The 24,381-nt window shown below is 41.7% G+C and overlaps 1 protein-coding gene across 2 annotated transcripts in view; it reads right to left on the reverse strand.

The window, feature by feature from the left end:
- Ccdc148 (coiled-coil domain containing 148) overlaps window positions 1-24,381 on the reverse strand; it is a 245,091-nt gene that overhangs the window by 124,947 nt on the left and 95,763 nt on the right. For both annotated transcript variants that reach the window (XM_013355678.2, XM_026778576.1), the window contains 5 exons: window positions 19,802-19,884; window positions 19,455-19,603; window positions 18,455-18,550; window positions 18,195-18,376; window positions 1,853-1,991 (listed from right to left, as the gene is read on the reverse strand). In XM_013355678.2, coding sequence (XP_013211132.1) covers window positions 1,853-1,991; window positions 18,195-18,376; window positions 18,455-18,550; window positions 19,455-19,603; window positions 19,802-19,884 — 649 coding nt within the window. The remainder of the gene's footprint in view (window positions 1-1,852; window positions 1,992-18,194; window positions 18,377-18,454; window positions 18,551-19,454; window positions 19,604-19,801; window positions 19,885-24,381) is intronic.

Below are 24,381 nucleotides of genomic sequence, written 5' to 3' on the forward strand. Positions count from 1 at the left end.
AACTAATGGGTCAGGCAGTGATTAAAAGAATACAGTTTCCGTGTAATTATTTCGGGTCATAAGCTAAGCTAGCAATGTGAGCAGTGGGTGCTGGGGACCCAGCCCCCGCTGCTCTTATTTCAACAACTAATGATACCACTGACTCTTAATTCTAAATGGCAATGTTTCAACAGAGAGCAATCTGTCTCCCGTATGCAATTTCAAATATTCCACTTTAAATCAATTTTGGTATTTTAAATGATTACATTATGTTTCCCTTAAACAGCATACTTTGATAAAACACTTTTTAGTGCCACGATAATCGTAGAAAGTCACAGTTTTGCCTTTCGTCACTAAAGTGATCAGCTGTGAAGATGCTTAAAAGTAGTTCTGGTGATGACACCTTCCAGCCTCCCCCCACCCCCATGAGGGACACGGCTTCTCATGGGGGCTGCGGGCACTTCTTCCCGGGGAGGCGCAGAGACGGGGGAGTCTGGCGGGTCTGAAATCGCTGCAGGGGATTCGGAAAACAAGAGTCGCCGCTGGAAGGGACCTTTCACTTTCCTAGTATCTCCCACACCTCTGAGTCGGATCGGTTATTTGATCCCTGAGTGGCGAGGGTTTAGGAAGAAAAGCAAAATAAGATATGCCCCACATAAAGCGATGCTTTGGGCAGAATTAGGATCAGGATGATGGAGCAGGACATGGTCTGACTTTAACCAGATACAGCACACAGTCTGTACACTTCTTAGCTTCGTTCTATAAAGCTAAAAATACACTCAACATCTGTCAAGCATCAAGGAAAGGAAGCACATGCCGTGCAGAAATATATGGTGATCAATCCAACGTAGAAAGTAAATGTAAAAATCTTTATCGCATCAATAGTAATAAAATATAAAAATCTAGAGTTACGCTTGATGGCTAGCTGCAGAGGCAAACAGAGCTCAGGGAATAAAAAGAAACCGCTAATTTGATCAATTAAGAACTTTGTAATGATTTTTAATGAGTTACTTAAAGACCAAAATTAAATATTTACTACATGGGGACCTGACCCAGCACCATCAAGGGAAGGAGGCCCACAAGCCTGGCCTGGGGCGGTCTGCCCAGGGTGGTGAGGAGAAAATGCCTGTGCCTGCTCCACCACAGAACAGCACTATTGCAGTGAGCAAATGTATGGTGGGGTGAGAGAGAGAGAGAAAGAGAGAGGGGGGGGTTCATTTCCTGTGGGGAGAGGCAGATCTGAAGAGGTAAAGGACATGAGGAATGGACTAAGGTGGATGGCCTGGCCTGCTTGCCACTGGAGGCCATGGAGATGCCCAGGCCTAGGCTGCTGCCAAGGCCCATGTCCGGGTGTGTGGCCCTGCTGCAGCCCCAGTCTGGCTTTGCAACCTGTAACAGTATCTTCTATAGTGGGGGAATAAAGACTTCTCAGAGCACTAGCGTCTCATTTAGGGTTTTCTCTGCTGTAAAGAGACACCATGACCATGGCAATGCATAAAGAAAGCATTTCATGAGGGTGGCTCACTTACAGTTCCAGAGGTTCAATCCATTATGATCAGGAAGTGGGGGCGGGGAGCATGGCAGTGTGTGTACTGGCAGACACGGTGCTAGAGCTGAGGATGCTGTGTCTTGCAGGGAACAGGAAGTTGACTGACTGACACACTAAGGAAGCTTGAGCTGGAGACCTCAAAGCCTGCCCCCTCAATGACACACTTCTTCCAGCAAGGCCACACCTCCTAATAGTGCCACTCCCTTTGGAGGTTTTCTTTCAAACCACCAAAATATAAATTTGTCTTACTAACTAGGAACCAATGAACTCCGCAATTCACATGCATGTAGGATATACATATTCATCATCGGGATATGCACTCACCAAAAGATGCCTAGATTTGTGAGGAAAGTATCTTTGTAACATGTCCAAGTACAGAGTTCTTCTGCCAAGGAGATTTCCAGGGTACTGATGTAAGACAGCCTGGTAAATCCACTGCTCTTCTTCACTTAGCTGGAAGTTTCTGGAAGCAATAAAAACGTCACAACATAGACATGAGCAATCATGGAGTTTAAGGGACTTCTAATAATAATCACAGAGGAAGAGGCTTTCTTTGAAGATAGTATCTTACTATGTTGTTCAGGCTGGTCTCAAGAGAACCCCAGTGTGTCACCCCACCCCTACCCATCTAAGCCAGGAAAGAAGGACCATGGGAATGCACAGACATGCCCAACTGAGGCATTTTTCCTTAGTGCTAACCACTGATCACTTTCCAGAGAAGTACTAAGCCCACCTACAGGGGATTTATTCAGTTGTTGGTTTGATCTTGCCAGTGTTCCAAGCACAACTTGAAGATGTTGGTGAGACACAATATTCTCTTAATACTTGTTCTAGTTTGCCTTTAGCAGTATTCTACTTCTTTATTTTAATTTATTTTTCAAAGCAATCTTTTCTGCCTTTAGCAATACTTTAGAAACCGTCACCAGTGAACGAAGTAGATAAACACTGGAAAATAGTTATTAGGGATAAAGACTAAAAAGACACTTTTCTTATTCAACAAAGTCCCCATTTCTCCACTGGACAAAAGCACAAATGTAAGTAGATGAACATTTTTACATAAAGGGAAATAAAGACAGATTGGCATTTATTTGAGGTCTGCACTCTTTCGCAAGTCAAATAATCTTTTACTTTATTCTCTTTACCTCCTGCTTTGTGGATAACACCGCAGGCTGGTGGTGGGAAGAACAATGGTGCTGCGTTTCTGGTGACTAATAACTTGATTTTTGTTGATTTCATTGCATGCATTGTGTGTGTGTGTGTGTGTGTGTACACGGGTGCCCAGGAAGTTGTAGAACCTCTAACTGTAGTCGGTTCTCTGCTGTGGGAGCACATTCCGCTCCTTCAGCCAATAGCATTTAAGATACCAGCCCACTTGGGCATGGTTGCTTATACTGTAAATGCAGCTGTAAAGTGTGTGCCGGCTCTCTCACTTCTGGCTCCTACTTCCAGCTGCTAGACTCTGTTCCTGTTTGCACAGAGGATGGTTATCTAGGACAGGGATCTGTAAGGTTCCCTTAAATAAATAACCCTTTTATTATTCATAATTCTGAACTGGTGTGGGGTTATTTTGTGACTTCCATCATCAGTTCTCTCCTATCATTTGGCTTTCAGGGGTTGAAATCAAAATCATGCAGCTTGGTGGAAAGACCTTTACCAAGAAATCACTTGTAAACAAGACCCTGCACACGCCCTAGTCATGAGTCCACTCCATTCCAACATGCCTAGTCCCTTCCCACCACTTTCTACATATATAATTTATTTAACATTATGTTATGTGTATTAGTAGGAAGGTATCAGATCCCGCAGAACTGGAGTTACAGACAATTGCAAGATACCATGTGGGTGCTGGGGATTGAACCTGGGTCCTCCAGAAGTGCTTTTAAACACTGAGCCATCTCCCCAGCAACCCCCCAACTTCCCACTCCTTTTAGGCGCTGGGGTGATTCATGATCTACATGAAGCATTGACAAAGTCTGGTGCAAAGTGATAAAGTTGCACTGTCAGTTTGAACTCTAAACTGAATTAATGCCTCTTTATATTCTGATTTTATTTGCATGTTATTACTCCCATTAAGTAAATTAGAATAATCAAATACAGATGCAATCAGAGGAACTATTAATAGTAATGAATATTTCTTTGATCCAAGACAGATTACCATTGTTTATTTCTACTGTTATCAATGATCTTACAACTTAAATTATGCAATTCAATTTTTTTCCTGGCATCTTTCTGCCTCTGAGAAACATTTGACATTGTAAGCAAATAAGACACCTTTAGGTGAGAGTAACTAATGGGAATTCTACCATCCTCACCAAGGTCATCTAGTTTCTTCAGTCCACTGATTAGGAGCAAGAGAAAAACAATTTTAAAAGAGAAAATTCTTCATACCTACTACATTCAGAGAAGAAAAGAGAGGGTGGGAGATGGTCCATCCAAAGGAAACTGTTCAGTGTGTCATAATGATCTAATTCGGGAAAGGTATCAAATGTATTTATTCATGAATACATGAGTGTTTTGGTTCCAACTGGATTGGTTCTGCATGTGCAGACAGCCAAAGGCTTCTGCAAATAAAACATCTCAAGTAGGAAAATTAACCCAGGAGCAAAGCTTCCCTGAGTGTACTTGGCATTTAAAGTGCCCAAGGGTTGTCAAGGACAATGCCTCCGGTCCCCTCTCAAGGACCATTCTCACGGGAATGTGCATCATTTTAACAGTGGTTAGCAGGAGAAACTCTTCAGTACCATCCCACAAATGATAGAAGACTGGAACTAAAGTCCACGTCCTTTTTAATGTTTTAAATTATTTCTAAAATCAAAGGGCCTTGAGCACAGCTGAATTTCCATCCTTATCTGATTCGTGTGTATGTGGGTTTTCTCCAGAGGGGAAAGGGACAGAACCCTCATCCAGTAAGTGTCTGTCCTTTTAAACCACTATCTCCATCACCAAGATACTGTGAGTCATCTCAGAGACCCTTCTCTTCTGTGGGAAAACTTCCTGGGCCAGAGCAGAAACACCACATTCTGAGACTCCCCTCCCATGCCGTTTCCAAGGTCAACCGCTAATAGCAGCTGACTATAGACATAGGTCAACAAGGTTAGCCAGGTAAATTCCCTCTAAAGGGGCCAATGCTGGTGCCAGTCTAGCCCAATTGACATCAGCGTCAGCCTCCACAGAGATGCCCTCCCGCCTAGGCATTGTCCCCTCTTCCTCACAATCTATATCTTAGCGCATCCCCGAATAATTCCGGTGTTCTAGGAGCCTGTCTTGGTTTTGTTTCTGCAGAACTCAGCCTAATATAATCCACAAGCAACCTTACCCATAATTTTCAAAAACGGCTTGAATGGCTTGATAAATAGACAAGTAGATTTAAACTAATTACTTTGATGGTTTTGCCTACCGAATAGTGGCGCAAGATTGTAGCTGTCCACAATGTGTGAGCAGCAGACGTTCAAATGCAAGCACACAAAGGCAACAGAAGAATCTGTGGCATTTGGTTTACTTTTGTAAATTGTGTGAGTATATTAATTAGTTGCTATTTTAATGACATTTAAAAACACTTAAGTGTTTGAGATGACTATAAAACATTTAAGCCAAATGTTTCAAGCTAAGTAAGCACTGTACAGCAATGACATCCATTTTGACCTTCCCGTTGATTTGAGAAGCTCCACGTCTCAGCTGTCTTGTTCTATTTACTAAAATTACACAAGTTGTAAGTCATTTTTCTAGTACATAAAAAGTAAAATTAAAAAAACATGCTGAAAGGAAATGGCATGTAAAATATCATAATATTATCATTTCTAGAATAGTTATAGCAGTTTCTAGAGGAGCAGGCCTAAATCTTAAGGCAAATATTCACATGGGCAATAATAACAGAACAACTACACATATCCATTAGATTGCTGTTTGGGAGGTAAGGAGATTCACCACTACATACAGACCTACATACATGTGCACACACATGTACATGCATGTGCAGAGAGATAAGAGACAGAGACAGAGAGAGCGCTGGCACAGTAAAATCCAGAAGGGTGAGTGTTATCATACAGTTTCCTCAGAGCAACAGAGCAGCCATTTCTTAGAAACATGCCTTTTAGACTCTAACATTATATTTGACATACGGGTGCTTCTAAATGAAAACTTGAACATTTATCTCTCATAATCAAACCTTGATTTTTTTTCTTACTACAAATCAAGTGCAGAAAATAACCAAGACAGAGTTAGGTTTTTTTTTTGGGGGGGGGGGGGTTGAGACAGGGTTTCTCTGTGGCTTTTGGAGCCTGTCCTGGCACTAGCTCTGTAGACCAGGCTCAGAGTTAGTTTTTAACTTACAAAGTTCTAGTTCAAGTTAACCAGTTCCCTGGGGATTAAGGCAACAAAACACACTAAGCTACATGGTTAATTTTTTAAAAATCCCTTATCTACTTTCTGAAATAGAAAATTGCTTTAAGTTTTAAAGTTTCCTAAAGAAAACACTAAAAGTATCCAAAGTCTTTGCAACTAGAAATCTCAGAGGGTGCTCAAGAGACTGACTCAGGAGTTAGGAGCACTGAGACCCAGGTTCAATTCCCGGAACCACATAGCAGCTCACAGCTATTTGTATCTCCAATCCCAGGGGGATAGGATGTGCTCTTCCAGCCTCTGTGAGCACCAGGCAAGAATATGGTGCATAGGTATAAATGCAGGAAAACACCCACACATATAAAAACACATAAATTAATTAAAACATGCCTCAGACCAAAAAGAAAAGTTTGCTAGCTACTTACCATTTCTACTTTATTGGTTTATCCAAATTTTATAATTAAAGGTGTTTTGTAACTTTTGTTCTCCTTAGAGCTCATCCAGACTTCTCACTTTGCTTGTTTACCAAGCACTTCTAACATGACAGGATTTCAGTGTGCAGAGACCAAGACATGTGGCACTCAGTCCCCATCACTCGCCTCCTCCCACAAACACTGAGGTCCATTACATACCATTTCATTAGGATTTTCTAAAAGGTGAAGCAAATCAAGTCATTCATAAAACAAAGAACTAATATAGACGGATGTCTCTGTCCCACCCAGGCCCACCCAGGCCCGCAGCTATTCAGTCCCAAATAGACACACAGAGGCTTATATTAATCACAAACTGTTCGGACTATCACTCGGGCTTATTATTAACTAGCTTTATGACTTAAATTCAGCCATAATTCTGGTCTGTGTCTAGCCATGTGGCTTGGTACTTTTTTACAGTAAGGCATTCTCATCTTGCTTCCTCTGTCTGGCTGGTGACTGCGTCTGTTTTTCCTCTTCCCAGATTTGTCATAGCCTGGTTGTCCCACTTATACTTCCTGCCTCACTGCTGACCAATCAACCAATGTTTATTAAATTTATTAAACCAATATGAGTGACAAATATTTACAGTGTATAAGAGCATTATTACTGTGTATAAAAGCAAACTAAGATGAATTCTACTAAATTTCATGCATTTGAGTCATTCCAAAAAGCCTATGTTGACTTGCTATTCACTAAGCTGCTTCTGCTAATCATAGTGAAGGATTCAGCTACTGACAACATCTTGAATCAGTACCAGGCATGAAGCAACACACATGGGCCCTCTAAGAAAACAACATCCCAGCAACCTGAAGAAACTAATAGTCACTTCAAACCCACGGCTTTCGATGTAGGCAATAAACCCATACTAACAAAGAGACTGGAATATTCCAGCTGCTGATAATAATCCCAAATCCCGCAAGCTTGGACACTTGAGAGACCTGCAGATATCACCAATATTGGCAAGAGCTGAAGAAGTTACACAGACCCTATACTAAAGTGCCCAATTCTCAAACCAAAGCCAATACAGACTGTCCAATCAACACCCCCAGGAAACATCATCAGGAGATAGTCTTGCCCCAAAAAGTTATCTTGTACAAATGATAGAAGCAACTGGTCAGATGCACAAAGGTTAATGTAGGGTCACAAAAATATGACACAGCAAAGTGACACACGGGATATCTCAAAGGAACACAATGACTCCCCTAGCAACAGACATGAAAGAATTGCCTAAAAACGAACTCAAAATATAGACAATTCAACAAACTACAAAAGTAATGTGTCATGTGAATATGACATTCAGCAAAGACTTAGCCTAAGAAAGAACCCGTCAGGAAATAAAATACCACAATGAAATCCACACTAGCGTATTGACACTAGTTACAAAAATAAATGAATGAGTGACTATATGAGGTAATGTTTGTTAAGGAACCTTATTAAATGACTCCACATTGTATATGTACTTCAAAACAATGTGCAATACACAATATAAATTCAATATTTATTTTTAATTCAAATAAATACAAAATAGAATCAATTAGAAATCTTAGAGCTAAGGATTCAATAAATATAATTAAAATATAGTTGATCCTCAGTCACAGAATTCATCAAGCAGAACAAAATGTTTCTGAGATTAAAAACAGATATTTTGAAATAATCCAGACACGTCTTTAAGAGAAAAAGCAATACAAATAACAAAGAATGAAAGGGGCCTTTGAGATGTACCTGACACCATTAAGTGAGCAAACCTTTGCATTATGGGTATTCCAGAAGAATACAGGGAAAAGCAGAGAATCTACTCACCAAAATACTACCAAAGATTTCTGAAACTTACAACAGGTAAACATACAGATCCAGGAAGCTCAGAAGGTCCCTACTCGATTTGACTGAGTCGCACTCTACGAATATATTCTGGACAGACTGTCAGAAGTACAAGGACAGGCTGGAGAGGTGGCTGGCGCACAAACATGACAATCTGAACTTGACTCCAGCACCACATGAAAAGCCAGACATGGTAACGCTCACCTATAATCCCAGCAAGAGATGGAGGCAGGCGGCGACAGAGAATTCCAGGAGTTCAATGGCCAACCAGTCTAGTTTAACCGGAAACTCAACACCATTGAAAGAGTCTATCTCCAAAGAAGTGGACAGCGTTCCTAAGGATGACACTGAGGTCATCATCTAGCGCACACACAAATGTGCACACGCATGTGCATTCGCATACAAACAGACACCCATGCATTTTTAAGTACATACCAAGAGAGGATCCTAAAAGCAGCAAGAAAAGCATGAAAAGTCATGAGAGAACTTCATAAAAGCTCAGCGCATGCTCTCCACAGAAACTTTAGAAGCCAAGAGAAAGCTGCGTGAGTGTTCAAGCCCTGATCAAACAGCACAGTTTCCCTCACATGATTAAATATTTTACATATTACAGGCAAAAATCAAATTGTCCCCCAAAACCCATGTACATTCATACCCAAGCGACTTGTTACAGATCAACAGAGTGTAAGCAAACAAGGTAGTCTTTTACCGCCAGGCTGCAGTTTGCAGTTACAAAGAAAGGACCAATCACTTTATTACTTGTCTCAAAAGGTAATCTTATATGAAATCTTCAGAGAATCACAAATCTAAACTTTTATATATATATATTTTAAAAAGCAACAGTCAACTCTACTTTTAAATCCTTAGGATGCATACCCACCCACTCATCAGTAGTTTTTTACGGCAGGAGACTGAGGGCAGAAACAGGTGAGGTGTTCGGAATTAATCATGGCCTTTCGTCATCAACCAATCCTAGCAAGGCACGCCTGCTAACGACGACTGGGCTTTGTCCTTGCTCCCTGACCTTGATGAGCTCCTCCTACAGCTACGTGCCTTTCTAAGACTTTACATTGCCTTCTTGGGGTTTTCACCTCAAAGCTATTTGACAAAACACCTTAGTCTACCTTGAAGTGATTTTCGAAGCTTTGTTTCAAGTATGATGCATTCTGAAAACTGTGAACGCATCTCCCGGGATTGAGATTAATAGAATTTAAGATAGCTGGGCTACTGGGACTCAATTGTTTCTCTTAATCATGAACCTAAGCCACAGTGTATATGGCTCCTCAATAGAAACTCACGTGTTCTAGCTGTGTGATACGTCCTTGTTTTATTTACCATCAAAACTCTATTTAATCTAACATTATTATCGATTAGACAGTACAGTTTAAGAAATCATCTTCATGATAATCCACAGGTAAAAATACACCCAGTACAAGGGGATGTTTCCATGAAATAAACACACTGCATTACAGGCAGTGGGGAATCTCCCTGTACCCATTCACACCATGTCAGATACAAGAGAAAGATGGCAACAGCAAACATATAAAAGCACACAGCAGAAGCAAAGGACACTCTAGAGTCTGGTCTCCGGGCCTTGTCTAGCCGAGATTCACCCCCTAGTGATTTTGCTTCCGGTGGGCTGTCACCTGAACTTCAACTGCCACCTGCTGCTCCTCTGACATGGCCACCGGCACATAACGAATGATGCTTTGACATTTTACAATTTCTAACGTACAAATAAATAAAATTAAAGTAGACTCCAGGAGAACTTTGTGGCCTATTCGACGGCCCTGGGGCTACAGAGACAGCTCCGCAGTTAAGAGCATTTGCAGCTCTCCTAAGGACTCCATTTTAAGCGCTCCTCTCAAGTGGTTCACAACTGCCTGTATCTCCAGCTCTGGGGGATCTGAGGCCGTATTCAGGCCTCCACAGACATCACGTGCACGAGTGAATTCACATACAACACACACACATATCACATGTGTGCATATAAATAAAAAATGTTAACGTTTAAGCTTTTAAAATGAGATTCATGATTTGTCTTGATTGGATGCATTCTACCATAGGCAAAGTAATTTGAAATGTATTTTATTCTTGTGACAAACACAAAGCAGGTTGAATAACTGCCAAACGTGGTTCCTGGTATGAGATAACACTGAGCTATAAACTAGAATTTGGACGAAAATTTTCTTTTGTAACAATGCTACTAAAGCGATATGACAAAAAGAAAATTGTCTTCAGTGCCTACCCATCCCTCACCAGCCACAAATGTCAGCTACAGTGGAAAGGAATTTCCCCTGGGAAGGCCCAAGGGGAGTGGGGGTGCAATGGGCAATGCTGGCTGCCTGGGTCAGCTAACCAATGGGACCGCTCGAACCCCTGGAGAGAGCAAAGCATCACAGGGCTTTCTCAGAGCTTCTCCCTTTCTTTCACTCTTGGCACGCAGACAGCACAGGTCCACATGCTCAGAGACTGGACCTTCCCCACAGCTCTGAGAGCACATTTTCAGGACAAAATACCCACCGGTGGTCAAGCTGCAATTTTCTGTTTGTTTTGCTTTTTATATAGTTAGGTTTTTATTTATAATAATTATTTTACATCTTAATCGAAGTTTCCCATCCCTCCTTTCCTCCAATCTCCCCCCACCTCCCCTGAGCTCCCCATCAACTCCTCCCTACCCCATTTCAATTCAGAAAACAGCCTGCCTCCCATGGATAGTAACAAAACGTGGCATACCAAATTGTAGTAAGACTAGGCACCCTCCCCCACCTTGTTTTAAGGCAACCAAGTATGAGGACTCATAAGGGACCCAAAAGTCAGCAAAAGGGTCAGAGACAGACCCTGCTGAACTGACAACCAGGGAGCCTGCATGGGACTGACCTAGGCACTCTGCATGTGTGCGGAAGCTTTGTGGCCTTATTCATCAGTGAGCCCATGTCATCTCTCTTGTCTTCATCAGGCAACAGACACACGCACAAGCATCTTAGGCCATGTTGTCTTCTGATGCTGGCCTTTCCTAGTTCATCATTAGGAGCAATAGAGTAGGAAAAGGTAAGGACACCGACAAAGATACACCAATGGTAAACATAGGGACACAAAGAAAACCCATGAGCAGGACCCTGGTAATATTCTCTCAGGATAACAATATCCAAGGCCTCATCACTAAGTCTAGAAGATGAACTGAATAGTGAGACTTTTTACAGATGAACCAAATTGTGAAATTTGCTACAGTTTGTGCTGGATATGGTGGCACAAGGCTGAATTCCAGGGCTTTGGAGGAGGGATGGTTCAGGAGCTTGAGGCCAGCCTGGACTACATGAGGCTCTGTCTCAAAATCTTAAGAACAAAAATAAACAAAAACTACAAGAAGAAAAGGAGAACCTAACATAGGCCGATTTGGGGGAAGGAAGTATAACAATATTCTTAACACCCTTTGACTCGGAATGTCTGCTTCCAGAAGCCATCTAAGCAGAATAATCACAGAATTATTAAAAACACGGTGGCAAACCAATTCATTTCTAAAGTTTCTAAACAAACATTGAAATGTAGAGTAACTACTACTCCAAAATGGGAAATTGGCTGAAGTTGTATAATATAATCACGTACTAGTGTGCATCTAAGGGAAAATTGCTCATAAAAGGATATCTAGTAGATGACTTAAAATGAGGAGAAAGTCTAACATCGAACAAAAGAACAACAGCAAGAGGGGGATTAATAGCTATGTGCCTACTTTCCTTTTCATGAACAATACACAAATTTTACTCTAAGATCTCTCTGGGGTTTAGATTAATATCATTTGTCTCCTTCACTTTTGTCACTACTTTAAAATGTTGGAGAAGGCCACTTGTTGGTTCCCCACTGCCTGGCTAGCTTAGACCAGAAATAATCACACAGAAACTGTATTATTTAAATCACTGCTTTGCCCATTAGCTCTGGCTTCTTATTGGCTAACTCTTATATTAATTTAACCCATTTTTATTAGTCTGTATATTGCCATGTGGCTGTGGCTTCCTGGATAAAATTCCTAGCATCTCCGGTGGCTCCATGGCTTCTCTCTAAGTCGTCCCCTCTTCTCTCTCCCAGCATACAGCCTAGGTTTTCCCACCTAGTTCAGTTCTGTCTTTGCCATAGTCTCAAAGCAGTTTATTCATTAACCAATAAAAGCAACGCATAGACAAAAGGTCCTCCCACACCATTAAAATTTTCTGTAATGTAATTATTTCTGAATTCAGAGACAAATACACAAACTGAAATTTTCTTGGTGTGCTAAAGCACTGTCTTGAATGGAACCAACAAAAACGATAAATGGAAATAATTAAGTTGAAAAACATGATATTAGAGCATTGGCCATGTTTGTGAGGCCCCTCTGTTAAACAGCACTCGGATTCAGATCTCAGAATATTATGAGCCAACAGTATAAAATTTAATATACCTATCAATAATAAATTATAAATTACTTGTTATCTTGCTATAGTAGTCTACATATTGACTTTGGATCTGACACAGCTAAATGGACCATCGCACAATTATGTCTCATCCATATGATTAATTCACCTAAACGTGAGGAAATTAAAGCCACAATCTCTTTAGAATCTAAAACAAGCAATTAAACTCGACTTCGAGTTCTTAATGACACACAGCCTAAGCAGACTCCAAAGTGTTTTGCCTGCATGACAAACGAAGGGTGAGGCTCTGTTGTACTCAGATTGCTTTTACAGTGTGCTGCAGTAAATGAGGCCATTCTTTAAAGCCGTGCTATTCAAGATGCTAGCCACCAGGCACGTGTGAGGCTGGACATGTGTTAGCATGCTAACATGCTCTGTAGTATAAGCATGTTTCAAAAACTTTATGAAAAAAGAATGTGTCTAATGCTCATTATTAATACTAAAGTATTGTATATTGTAATTATAATATTTTGGAAATATTAGTTACAATATTTGAAAGGGTCACCCTTTTTAACTTTTTAATACAACTGGTTAAAAATTTTTAATTACCTATGTGGCTCACGTATTCCCATTAAACAGCACTGATCTAGGACACAAGCTGGTTGACCAGCTTCCTGGCATGTGTGAATAGCTTTCTTATTTAGATGGATAGAAAGGACCTCATCCACTGAATTACGAAGGGCTCAAGACTAGGGAAACGGCCATCCTTCCTCTGAATTGCAGTTACTTAATGTGTAAAACAGCTCTCTTGTTTGTTCCTTTGATTCCTCCAGGGCTCGAGATGGGGCCTGGCTGTGTAGTCCAGGCAAATCTCACACACTGCTTCTGCCTCCTGAGTGCCGGGCTTGCAAACGGGCGCCTCACCTGACAAAACACAGCTATTAAAATGAGATAGACTCAGAATGCATGTCATGGGTGCTTGTCATATCATGCAATAGGTACTCGTTAAATATCAACTATCTAGTGAACCTTAAACTTAAAATTCTAATCCCATAATTTTTCTTTTAAAAGTAAGAACCAATTATGTCAAAATGTTTATAATTTCACTACCCGGGGTAACTGTAGTTTATTGTTTATTTGAATGACTGGGCTTCTGGTCTTTTTCCTGTGGTTGTATAGATGTAAATGTCATACTTTAAGAAATACCCAGAGAATTTGTTATTATATAACCTACTTTGTGACCTGCTTTTTCTTACATAACCCATATTACAGCTATTTGTGTCATTAAAAATCCCTATGGATTAGAACCAGCGTGGTACTGTGCTATATGGACTCAGCAGGCCAGATGTTACTGCTGCCTAATGGTTAGCTGTTTAGGTAGTGTCTTGGTTTGCTTTCTATTGCCGTGGGAAACACTACGCCAAAAGCAACTTGGGGAAGAAAACATTTATTTCAAATTTATAGTCTGTCATAAAGGGAAGACAAAAAACCTGGAGGCAGGAGCAGATGCGGGGGCCATGGAGGAGTGCTGCTGACCAGCTGCTCTCTAGAGCTTGCTCAGCCTGCTTTCTCAGATCACACAGAATCGCCTGCTGAGGGGAGCACTACCCACAGTGGCCCCCCACCCACACATCCATCATTAATCAAGAAAATGTCTCAAAGACATGCCCATAGGCCAACGCGATGGTAGAAATCCCTCAATTTAAGGTTCCTTTCCCCAAATGACGTTAGTTTGTGTCAAGTTGAAAAAACACCAACTTAGGGTAGTCTTAAAGATTCTGCTTACCAGTAGGAAGAGAAAAATTAATATCGAACATACTTGAAGTCAAATATTTATTTCACTTTAATGATTTTGTCTTTCAATATTTATGAGACAAATATTATTCTCTTTATATTGAGTGTGTGCGCATTTGTGTGAGTGTGTGTGCATGCATGCGTGTGTATGTATGCGTGTGTGTGTGTGTGTGTGAGTGTGTGTGCATGCAAACTCACTCCAACCAGCCAGTTACTTCCTCTTCTTCAAAGTAAATGGTACCAACAATTCTTTTAGAGCCAAACAGCTATCAGTCATTGATTGACGCATGCAGCATGTATTCAGTGGGTCATCACCTCCCCGCAGATAGTACAGGCTGCTTTCTCTTCATCTGCCTTCCCGCCCTCTCTGTCTCCATCCATCTATCTATCTATCCATCCATTCCTCCATCCTTCCACCCATCCATCTATATATCTGTCTTTTGTTACTTCTCCCTCTTCTGTTTTCTCTGACACTGTCCTGTTCACATGTATCAGAAGAAGGGGGAGCTGCTTCTTGTTGCTTTGCTGATCATATCCAACCTCAAGTTGCTGATTTACAATGTATAAAACTCCAGCCCAGATCTTCTTCCTGGACTTTGAACTCACAAAGCCCAAAATATTAATACGGATACCCCAAACTCAGTATGCTCAAGCCCCACCCCTCCCAGACAAAACCACCCACTTACAGTCAGCCCATCCCCATTCTCTTAACTGCCCAATTCAAAGAAGCCATGTGCAGCAGGGAACTCCGGCTGCTCCAGCTGCATTTCCTGGGCTCCTTAAGTACAGCAATTGCTGAAGTGATTTTGCTGCAACAAGAACCAGGTCTTCTCACTGCTCTCTTCTGCTTCACAGCATCTAAGACAGTGGTTCTCAGCTTGCTGGTTGCAATCCCTTTGTAGGTTGAATCACCCTTTTATGGGGTCACACATTATATATCCTGCATATCAGATATTTATATTATTTCCATAACAGTAGCAAAATTGCAGTTATGAAGTAACAACAAAAAAATAATTTTATGGCTGGGGTGGGGGTGTCACCACAACATAAGGAACTTTATTAAAGGGTTGCAGCATTAGGAAGATTGAGAACCACTGCTCTAGGAGCTTCAAGGTCATTCACAATAAAAGATGAGGTTGTAAAACATTTCTAAATATATCCTTCTTGAGTGAGGATAGAGCTCAGTGCTATATTACTGGCTGAACATGCATGAGGCCTTGGGTTCAACTCCCAGCAACACACATAAACAAACGCACACAGATACACACAAACATAAACACACACACATACACACTTAACCCAAATAATAGTTTCCCATTCACTCTTACCTCTTGAACCTCATCAAACGATTCTGCTGATCTGTCCTGGACACTGAACCCTGGTAGGACATACTCATTGAACATGGGCTACCATATTCTTATGCCAATGTCTGCATGACCAGCTCTTTCAACTCACTTCATGATTTCACACCAATGTCACCGTCCAACCAAGACACAGCACCAGGTTTTTCTTATTCCAGAACTGCAGTCTACCTTCTGAAATCCCAGCACATTCTGACTCTAACCTATGACTCTGTAGCCCTCACAGCTTCTAATACTGTGGGACATGACTGCCTCATCAACCATGTCCACACCTCTATGCTGCTGACTTGATCACAAGTGGGTGTCTGAATGGGAATTGGTTCCCATAGGCTCCAATATTTGAATTTGAATGCTTGGTCATTGGGGAGTACTGCCACTTGACAGGGATTAGGAGGTGTGGCTTTGTTGGAGTGGGTGTGGCATTGGGGGAGGAAGTGTATCACTGAAAGGGAAACTTTGGGTTCTCTCTCTTCCTGCTGCATGCAGATCCAGATAAAGTAACAGACTAATTAGTTTCTCCACATCAGCTACCACCCCAGCAACCATGTCTGCCTGCCTGCTGCCACGCTTCTTGCCCTTGACCATAATAGATTAAAACCTCCGAAACTGTAACTGGTCCCAGTTAAATGTTTTCCTTCATAAGAGTTGTTGTGGTCATGGTGTCTCTTCAATGGAACACCAAGAAAAGTATTGAGAGTTTTGTCTGACTTATGCTTGTAGACACCAAATAAGCATTTGCAGGAAAAGGGAATGATTCCCTTCTTCATCTCTTTGCACTACTTTGTTCTACTTTGCAAATTAATTGAATAACAACCAGCAAAGTTTCTTTATATAGTAGGTATTTTAATCTTTCATCTCACATGTTGCCAATATTTTTTCTATTTGTTGCCTATTTTTAACCTTTCGTCTTAAAAAATCACTTGTTTTAGCCAAGTGTTTACCTGTAATCGCTCTCACCTGCGGTCTCCCTCTCCGGAAACAACGAATGCTCTCGAGGTCTGTGCATTGCTTCAGACATGCAAAGGCAAAACTGAGTGACTGTGCTGAAGCCCCTCCCTGCCTCGCTCAAGAGGGACTACGTATTGCTTTCCTCGTCTCTACAGTCACTATAACGCCTGGATATTGCCCAATTTTGTAAATGTATGCTTTCCTACAAAACTAGCTTTTCTACAAAATTAGCCAGTCCTTTTAAGTTTTTTTCTGTTTTTCATTGCTGCAACAAATAACTATTAAAAGTGTGTGCATATATAAGTATATATGTGTGACGTGTTCTTGAGATACAGAAATATTGTGATGAAGGAGATTCATTTTGTGACTGAATAATTTACAACAAGCATCTGTATAGAGATAAATTACCAAATAAAAATTAAATAAAATTTTGAAAGCAAAGAATTAAGGAGGGTTGGGAAGAATTGTGGCCCTAATATAAAGTGTATAATTTGGGTAATAATTGTATCAAATTAGGAAAGTTTTTAGTTGCAAACAAGAAGAAACCCAGGTCAACTGGCTGAAGGTGATGATATGAACAAATAGTCCTTATGAAGTATGTGCATGCTCACCCAGCCATGGGAGCAGAGGCTTTTCATCCCAATACTCAGGAGACAGAGGCAGGCAGATCTCTGTGAGTTCCAGGACAGCCAGAGCTACACAATGAAACTCTGACTCAAAAAAAAAAAACAAAAACTAAATTGAACCATAAATAATAAAGTATGCGCACACCCCCACAGATGTGCACAAACACAGACCATGAGCATTCTCCCAAGACCCAACAACTAGAAGCAAATAGGAAAGCAGTCATGTTAAAATAACATGAGATCCTGATAAATCGGAAGTTCAGTTAGTAATATGTCATCTGCCATACTTATTAGCACGTATTCATGTGTCTTTGTGTGCAGAGCAGCGGACGGCTGCTACAAACCACCGCTAGATTCCAGTTCTCTATAATCCTCCAGGAAACCTCTCTGAAAACTCACCTGACTTCACTATTCCTCTTTTCTGCAATTAGCAGATGCAGGGCAGTCCTATGTGATTAGGACAAGGTGCTCATTTCTGCCCTGATACTGCCAGTCTTCTGAGAGGCAAGGGCCACCTTCTAGACTAGTCTAGAAGCTCCTTCATGAACCCTTCCCAAGGAACTCAACAGAGAGCACTGTCGGTTAAAGATTGTTTTATTTGATGAATATCTATTAAACACAATATCATTTATAGTAAAAGCATTGAGTTAACCAATAAGAAGCTAGAGCGAATGGGCCAAGCAGTGACTTTAATTAATACAGTTTCTGTGTGATTATTTCAGGGCTAAGCTAGCCTAAGCATCCAGGAACAAACTAAACTAACCTTGCAACACCCAGGGTTTTTTTATTCAACAAACTAGGTCAAAATTATATTGGTTATATTGCAATCACATATAACTAGAAGACGGTAAATCAGAAGCATAGTGACCCTGAACACAAATTCAAATTCAGTATTCAGGAGTCAAGGAGTCATGTTTGATCACCTGCGTATGTCTTCTAATTGCAGATCAAAGTCTTCAAGTTTCTTTTGATATTTCTCTGTCAAGTTCCAGAACTCATTAAGGACTGACGATTTCAGATCGGGGTACGGGCACTCCAAAGTTTCTAGCTCCGTAGGGTGTTCGCTGAGCAGGTTAGCTTTTTCTTCCGAAGAGTAATCTAGTAACTGCAAGGGATTATTATTGTATTTAACAAAAATAAAAGATGGGTTGAAAGAGTCAATCACACATTGCGCCGCACTTACCTTCACACTCCAGGCCGAAAGGTCTTTTTCTAGTTCCTGTTGCTCCTGGTTAAGGTTCTCAAAGACAGCCTTGGATTGTTTCCTGACAAAGTCAACCTAGAGGATGTGGCGTGTGGACAGGAAGTGTGCTAATTACTGCAATGCACTCAAGGTTAGTTTCATAGAAAGACAGTCTCAGAGGCCAGGAGGGGGTGAAAACGAGGGAGGGAAAACCCTTTTGAAGATTGGTGAAGAAAAGAGCTGCCAGGCAGCCAAGGCTCAAACAAGCAAGGCTCAGTGAGGATCCCACACCCATCACCAAAACTGGGCTCGCCACCTAGTACTGACAATCACCCTGTTCTACATTTGAGTTCACTGATGGTAAGGCTTCAACCACACCTTCACTCTTCAGCTTCCTTGCTACTAGTCTACAGTACTAGGCAGAGCTACTAGTCTAGGTGTAGTTAAAGCTTTTGATTACCTGTAAAAGCAGTATAACATTATAGCGGAGCCGACAAGTAGAGAGAACACACGGTGGCTGATTAGGGACCACAGAGAACTAAAGGGCAGAAGGTGCCACAGCTTGACAGAGGAAACAGCTCACCTACGGGCTCTGAGACAGGAGTAGGCTTGCTATATGAAGGGCACAGAACAAAGGCAGCCTCTGTGCTACCCAGCTCATGTGGAATGGGACAGTGTGGGGCAGGAGATGTGATTGAAGAAGAAAGGAGATTCAGTGGAGGGGGTTGTATGTGGGTGTAAGGACTGGGAAGAGCCCATGGGAAATTTCAGTAGTCAGACAAGTTGATCTCTCTGTACCAGGGCAGAATCTCAAAGCGCCCTGGGAGGAGGGGCAAGGATGAAGGCAGGAGGATGAGTTAAAATATGGGTGCCTGGCCATATCCAAGCACATGTTTAAGAAGTTGAGGAGCCCTCTACTTGAACACACAAGGCTGGTGTCTGCTTCAACTGTTCTATTTGGGACAAAAAAAATGAAATATTACATTGGCAACATACTGACCTCTTCCAGAACCATTGCTGAATTAGACCCAGTATGGCAGGGTGCATGCTGGGAAGTTTGGCGCTGTCTCTTCAGGTGTGTTATCAGCTGATGGATAGGGTGGATCACAGCTTTAAGATATGTGCACCATTGTTCTGCCAGCTCTTTCTCTGTGTGAAGAGAAATTGAATCAAGGAGATGCATTACTACTATCTTAAAGAACAGATTGTTAGTTTATTGACTTTTCATATTTTTTAGAAAATCAAACAGGTGTTAGTACTAAAAGAACATGAAGTTGAGTGACCAACTCCCATAGTTCCAAACAAGATTCCCCTTTATAAGTAGGTTCAAAGAAAAAAAAAACTCACCAAAATTCATAAGCTCACAAAAGCATTCATTTCCAAGGCTCTCTTCATTGAGACAAGATTTTATTTCCGACTCCAATTTACATCTGAAATAGACATGATCTCAATCAGTTTCTTTACAGTCCTAATCACACATATAGGCTTAAATGCGAGCAGGGTAGGAAAAGTCCACCGAATTGGGTTCTGGTCATATCTTCTCATATGCTCAAGCCATGTTCCTAACATGGGTGAGCACCGGCAGTGGCCCCTGCAGGTCTTGGCAGCACGTTACACTAAGCATCTGAGGACACCGGGAAGCCACCCCGCCTGCTCAGGATTCAGCACAGGGAGCGGTTACAGATGGAGGGGTGACAAGTAGCAACAGCGGCTGGAGAGAGGGAGAGTGGCCAGCCTGGACCTGCGAGTTGGCTCCCTAAAGGTCAGAGCTGATGGGAGTCTGAGGCAGGCAAATAGGAACAAGAGAATGTTTTGTTTTTATCCAGTAATGGTCAATAAATCTTGATAATCTTTCACTACTTGTTTAAAGATAGTCATTTCTAGAGTAAAACTATATGCACCTCCAGGTGGGCATTCAACACATTTCTGTACCCCTTATTTATGTGACTAAATCAGATCTGTTGTTAATGGATACTTTAATATTAAAATGGCATGAGAAAATAGTAGCAATTCTAATACTTTAATATGATTATTTTTATTTTCACAAACAGGCTTCTATTCTTTAACTACCTGTATTTTATATAATTGGAATAACAGCATATTTAACAATTCATGTTATAGTTCTGTGCGGTTTTTTTTTTGCTTATCACTGATATTTTACACTATTTCCAAATGGTTAATTCATGTTGTAGTATTGGATAGTATGCACGTGTATATGTGCCATCATGTGGTGGTGTTTTGTTTGTGATCTAACGAATAAAGCTGGCCTGGAGATCATCATGCAGAATTTAGCCACTAGTTAACCAGAGAAGCCAGACAGGGGTGGCACACACCTTTAATCCCAGCACTTGGGATCTCGTACCTTTGATCCCAGTACTTGGGAGGCACACACCTTTAATCCCAGCACTATAGAGGTGGAAACAAGAATATAAGGCGGATAGAGACAGGATCTCAGGCTTATTAGCCTGAGAATTCATAGAGACAGGATCCTTGGTTCGGGGATTCGGTAGAGGAAAGAAGTCTCTCTATTGACTGGCTCCTTTACTTCTCTGCTCTCTCAGCATTTACCTTAATTCTTGACTCCAGGTTTTTATTACTAAGACCAATTAGAATTCCGGCTAGACCATCATTGTTAAGCTAATTCGTATCTGTGAATAGAGGTGTGAGAGGCTACTATAAGTGATACTTCTGTTTCCTAGCAGGCAGTTTTTCCCAGAAATGGTGGAGAGGTGTACTTATGTTCACATGCTAAGAGTATATGTGCAAAGAGGTTAGAGGTCAACCTTGGTATCTTAGTCATTGTCTACTATTTGGAGACTGCCTCTCACTGGCTTGGAGGTCACTCAGTGACTTAGACCGGCTGGCCAGTGACCGGGGATCTGTCTACCCTCACCTCTGCCATGCTGGGGTCACAACTTCTCTTTAAACCTGGTTTCTGGGGGTCAAACTCAGCTGCTTGTGCGTGTTAGCCAGGCACTCTGCCAATAGAGCCATTCTCCAGCCTTTGCATACCTGCAACCCTTACATGCAAGGTGGCTGCATTTGCTCTCTTTTCTCTTTCTTTATTTTTATTATTGTAACAGGGTCTCACTTAGTATCTTGGTTGGCCTGGAATCCACTCTGTAGGCCAGGCTGGCCTTGAACTCAGAGATCCAACTGCCTCTGCCTCTGCCTCGAGTACTGAAATTAAAGGCACCACCACCACCTGGCTTCAAACATGATTTTTATTGTATTGTGTAATTGGAGAAAAAATTTAATCTATCTACTGAATTTCTTAGTGCCGGGATGGTTACAGATTAACATAGCTTCTGGTTGTTGTCAGAAGTGAAAGCTTTTTACACAGTAGACTTCATCTCCCATCACAGGATGAGAATTAAAATCATAGGATGAAAATTCTCTCTCTCTCTCTCTCTCTCTCTCTCTCTCTCTCTCTCTCTCTCTCTCTCTCTCTTGTTTATCAAAGACAGGGTTTCTCTGTGTAACTATGGCTGTCCTGGAACTCATGCTCTAGACCAGGCTGGCCTCAAACTCAGAGATTCTTCTCCCTCTGTGTGCTGGGATTAAAGGTGTGTGCCACCACCATTTTTCTTTTGAGGTTGGAGGTGGGGTGGAGCGGGTGCATGATCACGAAGACAAACCAGAATTCCCTTTAGAGCAGAGTTGTTTATGCACAAAGGAAGTGCTCACACAACCACGTCTTCTATTGGGGGGTGGGGCTGAGAAAGCAACGGGAGCCCCTGTACTGCCACTTTGGTGATCTGAGGGAGCCAAGTCTCCACCCAGAACTTTGAACTCTCAGGCAAGAATGAGGTCGGTACGAGACTCGGATGCAGCCTTCATCAGGCTGACCTCTACAGACGGTGGCTTTGCAGACAGCAATACACTGTCCACAAATGGTCGTGCCAAAGCTCACCGTATCACGGATGGAAACAGCAATGTGTGCTTCTGGAAACTTGTAACACAGTCCACAGGGAAGAGGACTGGAGTAAGCCTGCTAAATTTCAAATAAAAACTTACAACTTTAAATATTACACAAATTTGATATTTGGAAGTTGTATCTACTCCTCCAAGCAGATTTTTAAGGTCCTAACTTATGCCTCTGTGTGTGCGTACATGTGCACAGTAGAGGTCGAAACTCAGAGGTTGACATTTGGCATCTTCAATCACTCTCCGCTCTACAGTTTTTCATTTTTAAAGATGTATTTTATTATTTTATGTGTTTGTGTGTTCTGCTTACACATATGTACATGCACCTTGTTCACATGTATGATGTGTACCACATTTCATGTCTGGTGCCGTTGAAGATAAGAAGAGGGCTTCAGATCTCCCAGGCCTGGAGTTAGACAGTTGCCAGATTCTCTGTGGGTGCTGGGATTCTCACCTGGGTCCCCAACAAGAGCAACAGTGCTCTGAACAGAAGAGCCAACTCTCCAACCTCCACCTTACTTTTTGAAATAGGGTATCTCATTCAACCCGGAGCTAGCCAGCTCTGCTGAACTTGCTGTTCAGCTGGCTCTACAGATCCCCTGGCCCCACCTCATTGGAACACATGTGGGCCGTCATGCCAGGCTTTTTATCATGTGGGTACTAGAGATGGAACTCGGGTCCTTGTGCCTCCCTCCCAAGCTCTTTACCAGCTGAACTATCTCCCAGCCAGCTTCCCTTGGTTTTCCTAGCAAGGCTGGAGAGCTCTCATTTGATGCAAATGGAACCTTCTGGGGAAAATAGAAGCCTGGCAGCTCTAAGATGATGGAACACGGGAAGCAAACCCCAATGTTTCAATCCCCTCTTCCCACATGCTACTTTATTTACCTTTTATAGACACATTAGCCCTCTAAACCCGGTCAGAAGGTTGAGCAACGGCAGCAGGGGAGCAATGAGACCTACTTGGTATGGCTGTTTTCCAGACGGAGGTTAAGCACAGCAGCTATTAACTTCTTGTCTGGTATCTACGCAATTATCAAGGAAAGGTTAACTACCATTGTACCCCTTATCTTCTGCAGGTCTAAGGTCTTCAAATGGGGTCTTTGGGTAAAACATAAGAATCTTTTCCTTATTAAGAAAGTACAGATTTGTGTTTGTGTGTGTGTGTGTGTGTATGTTTATTTTAAAAAAAAAAATTTGAGACAGGCTCTCACTTAACAGCCCAGATTAGCCTGGAACTTGCTATTTAGCCAAGACTGGCCTTGAAGTTGTGGCAATCCTCCTGTCTCGGCATCCTGAGTGCTGAGATTACAGGTGCCATCCATCATGTCAGGCAGATATTCTGAGGTTAGACAAGTGCAGCATTTAAATTCCTATTTTGTTCAAGGTCCTCACATTGCCCATACATCTAGACATGTCCCTACCATTAGAGACATTTCCTATTGCTTTTAGTTTTTCATTTCATTGAATGCGTATGAGAATTACTTTACATTCTAGAAGAACATGGAAAATTACATTAGCATTCTTATTTGTGTTCAGGGTTTAGTCCTTCTAAGTTTGCAGACAGTGGGGTCATCCTCACTGCAGAGAGCTCCTTGCCTCCAACATCTGTCCTTCTAGCTCAGCCAACAGAACGAGTTTCCATGATGCAATGCACATGATCCATCTATCTGGCTCAGGATCAACTCGGTCCACACATTAGACAGGATCCAGAATGGCCGAGATTTACCAAATGGGAAGAAAAGGAAAACCCTTCCCGGTCCCTCCATTGTGTGTGCTTACATAGGTGACCACCACGATTCAAGTTAATGCATGGCTCTTCTTAGTGTATTTCAATGATGCAAGTTTTCAAAATCGTTTTGTAGTGGCCTTGAATATATTTTTCTCTATTAGAGGTAACATTTGAAGGGTTTTGGTGTATCTGATTTGGTTTTTATAGCTGAAGTATATTGTACAGTTCATAGCATTTTGTTTTCCTGGATTAAGTTGAATCATAATCTAAA

Source organism: Microtus ochrogaster, chromosome 4 (genome assembly GCF_000317375.1).
Source record: "Microtus ochrogaster isolate Prairie Vole_2 chromosome 4, MicOch1.0, whole genome shotgun sequence".
Taxonomy (NCBI): domain Eukaryota; kingdom Metazoa; phylum Chordata; class Mammalia; order Rodentia; family Cricetidae; genus Microtus; species Microtus ochrogaster.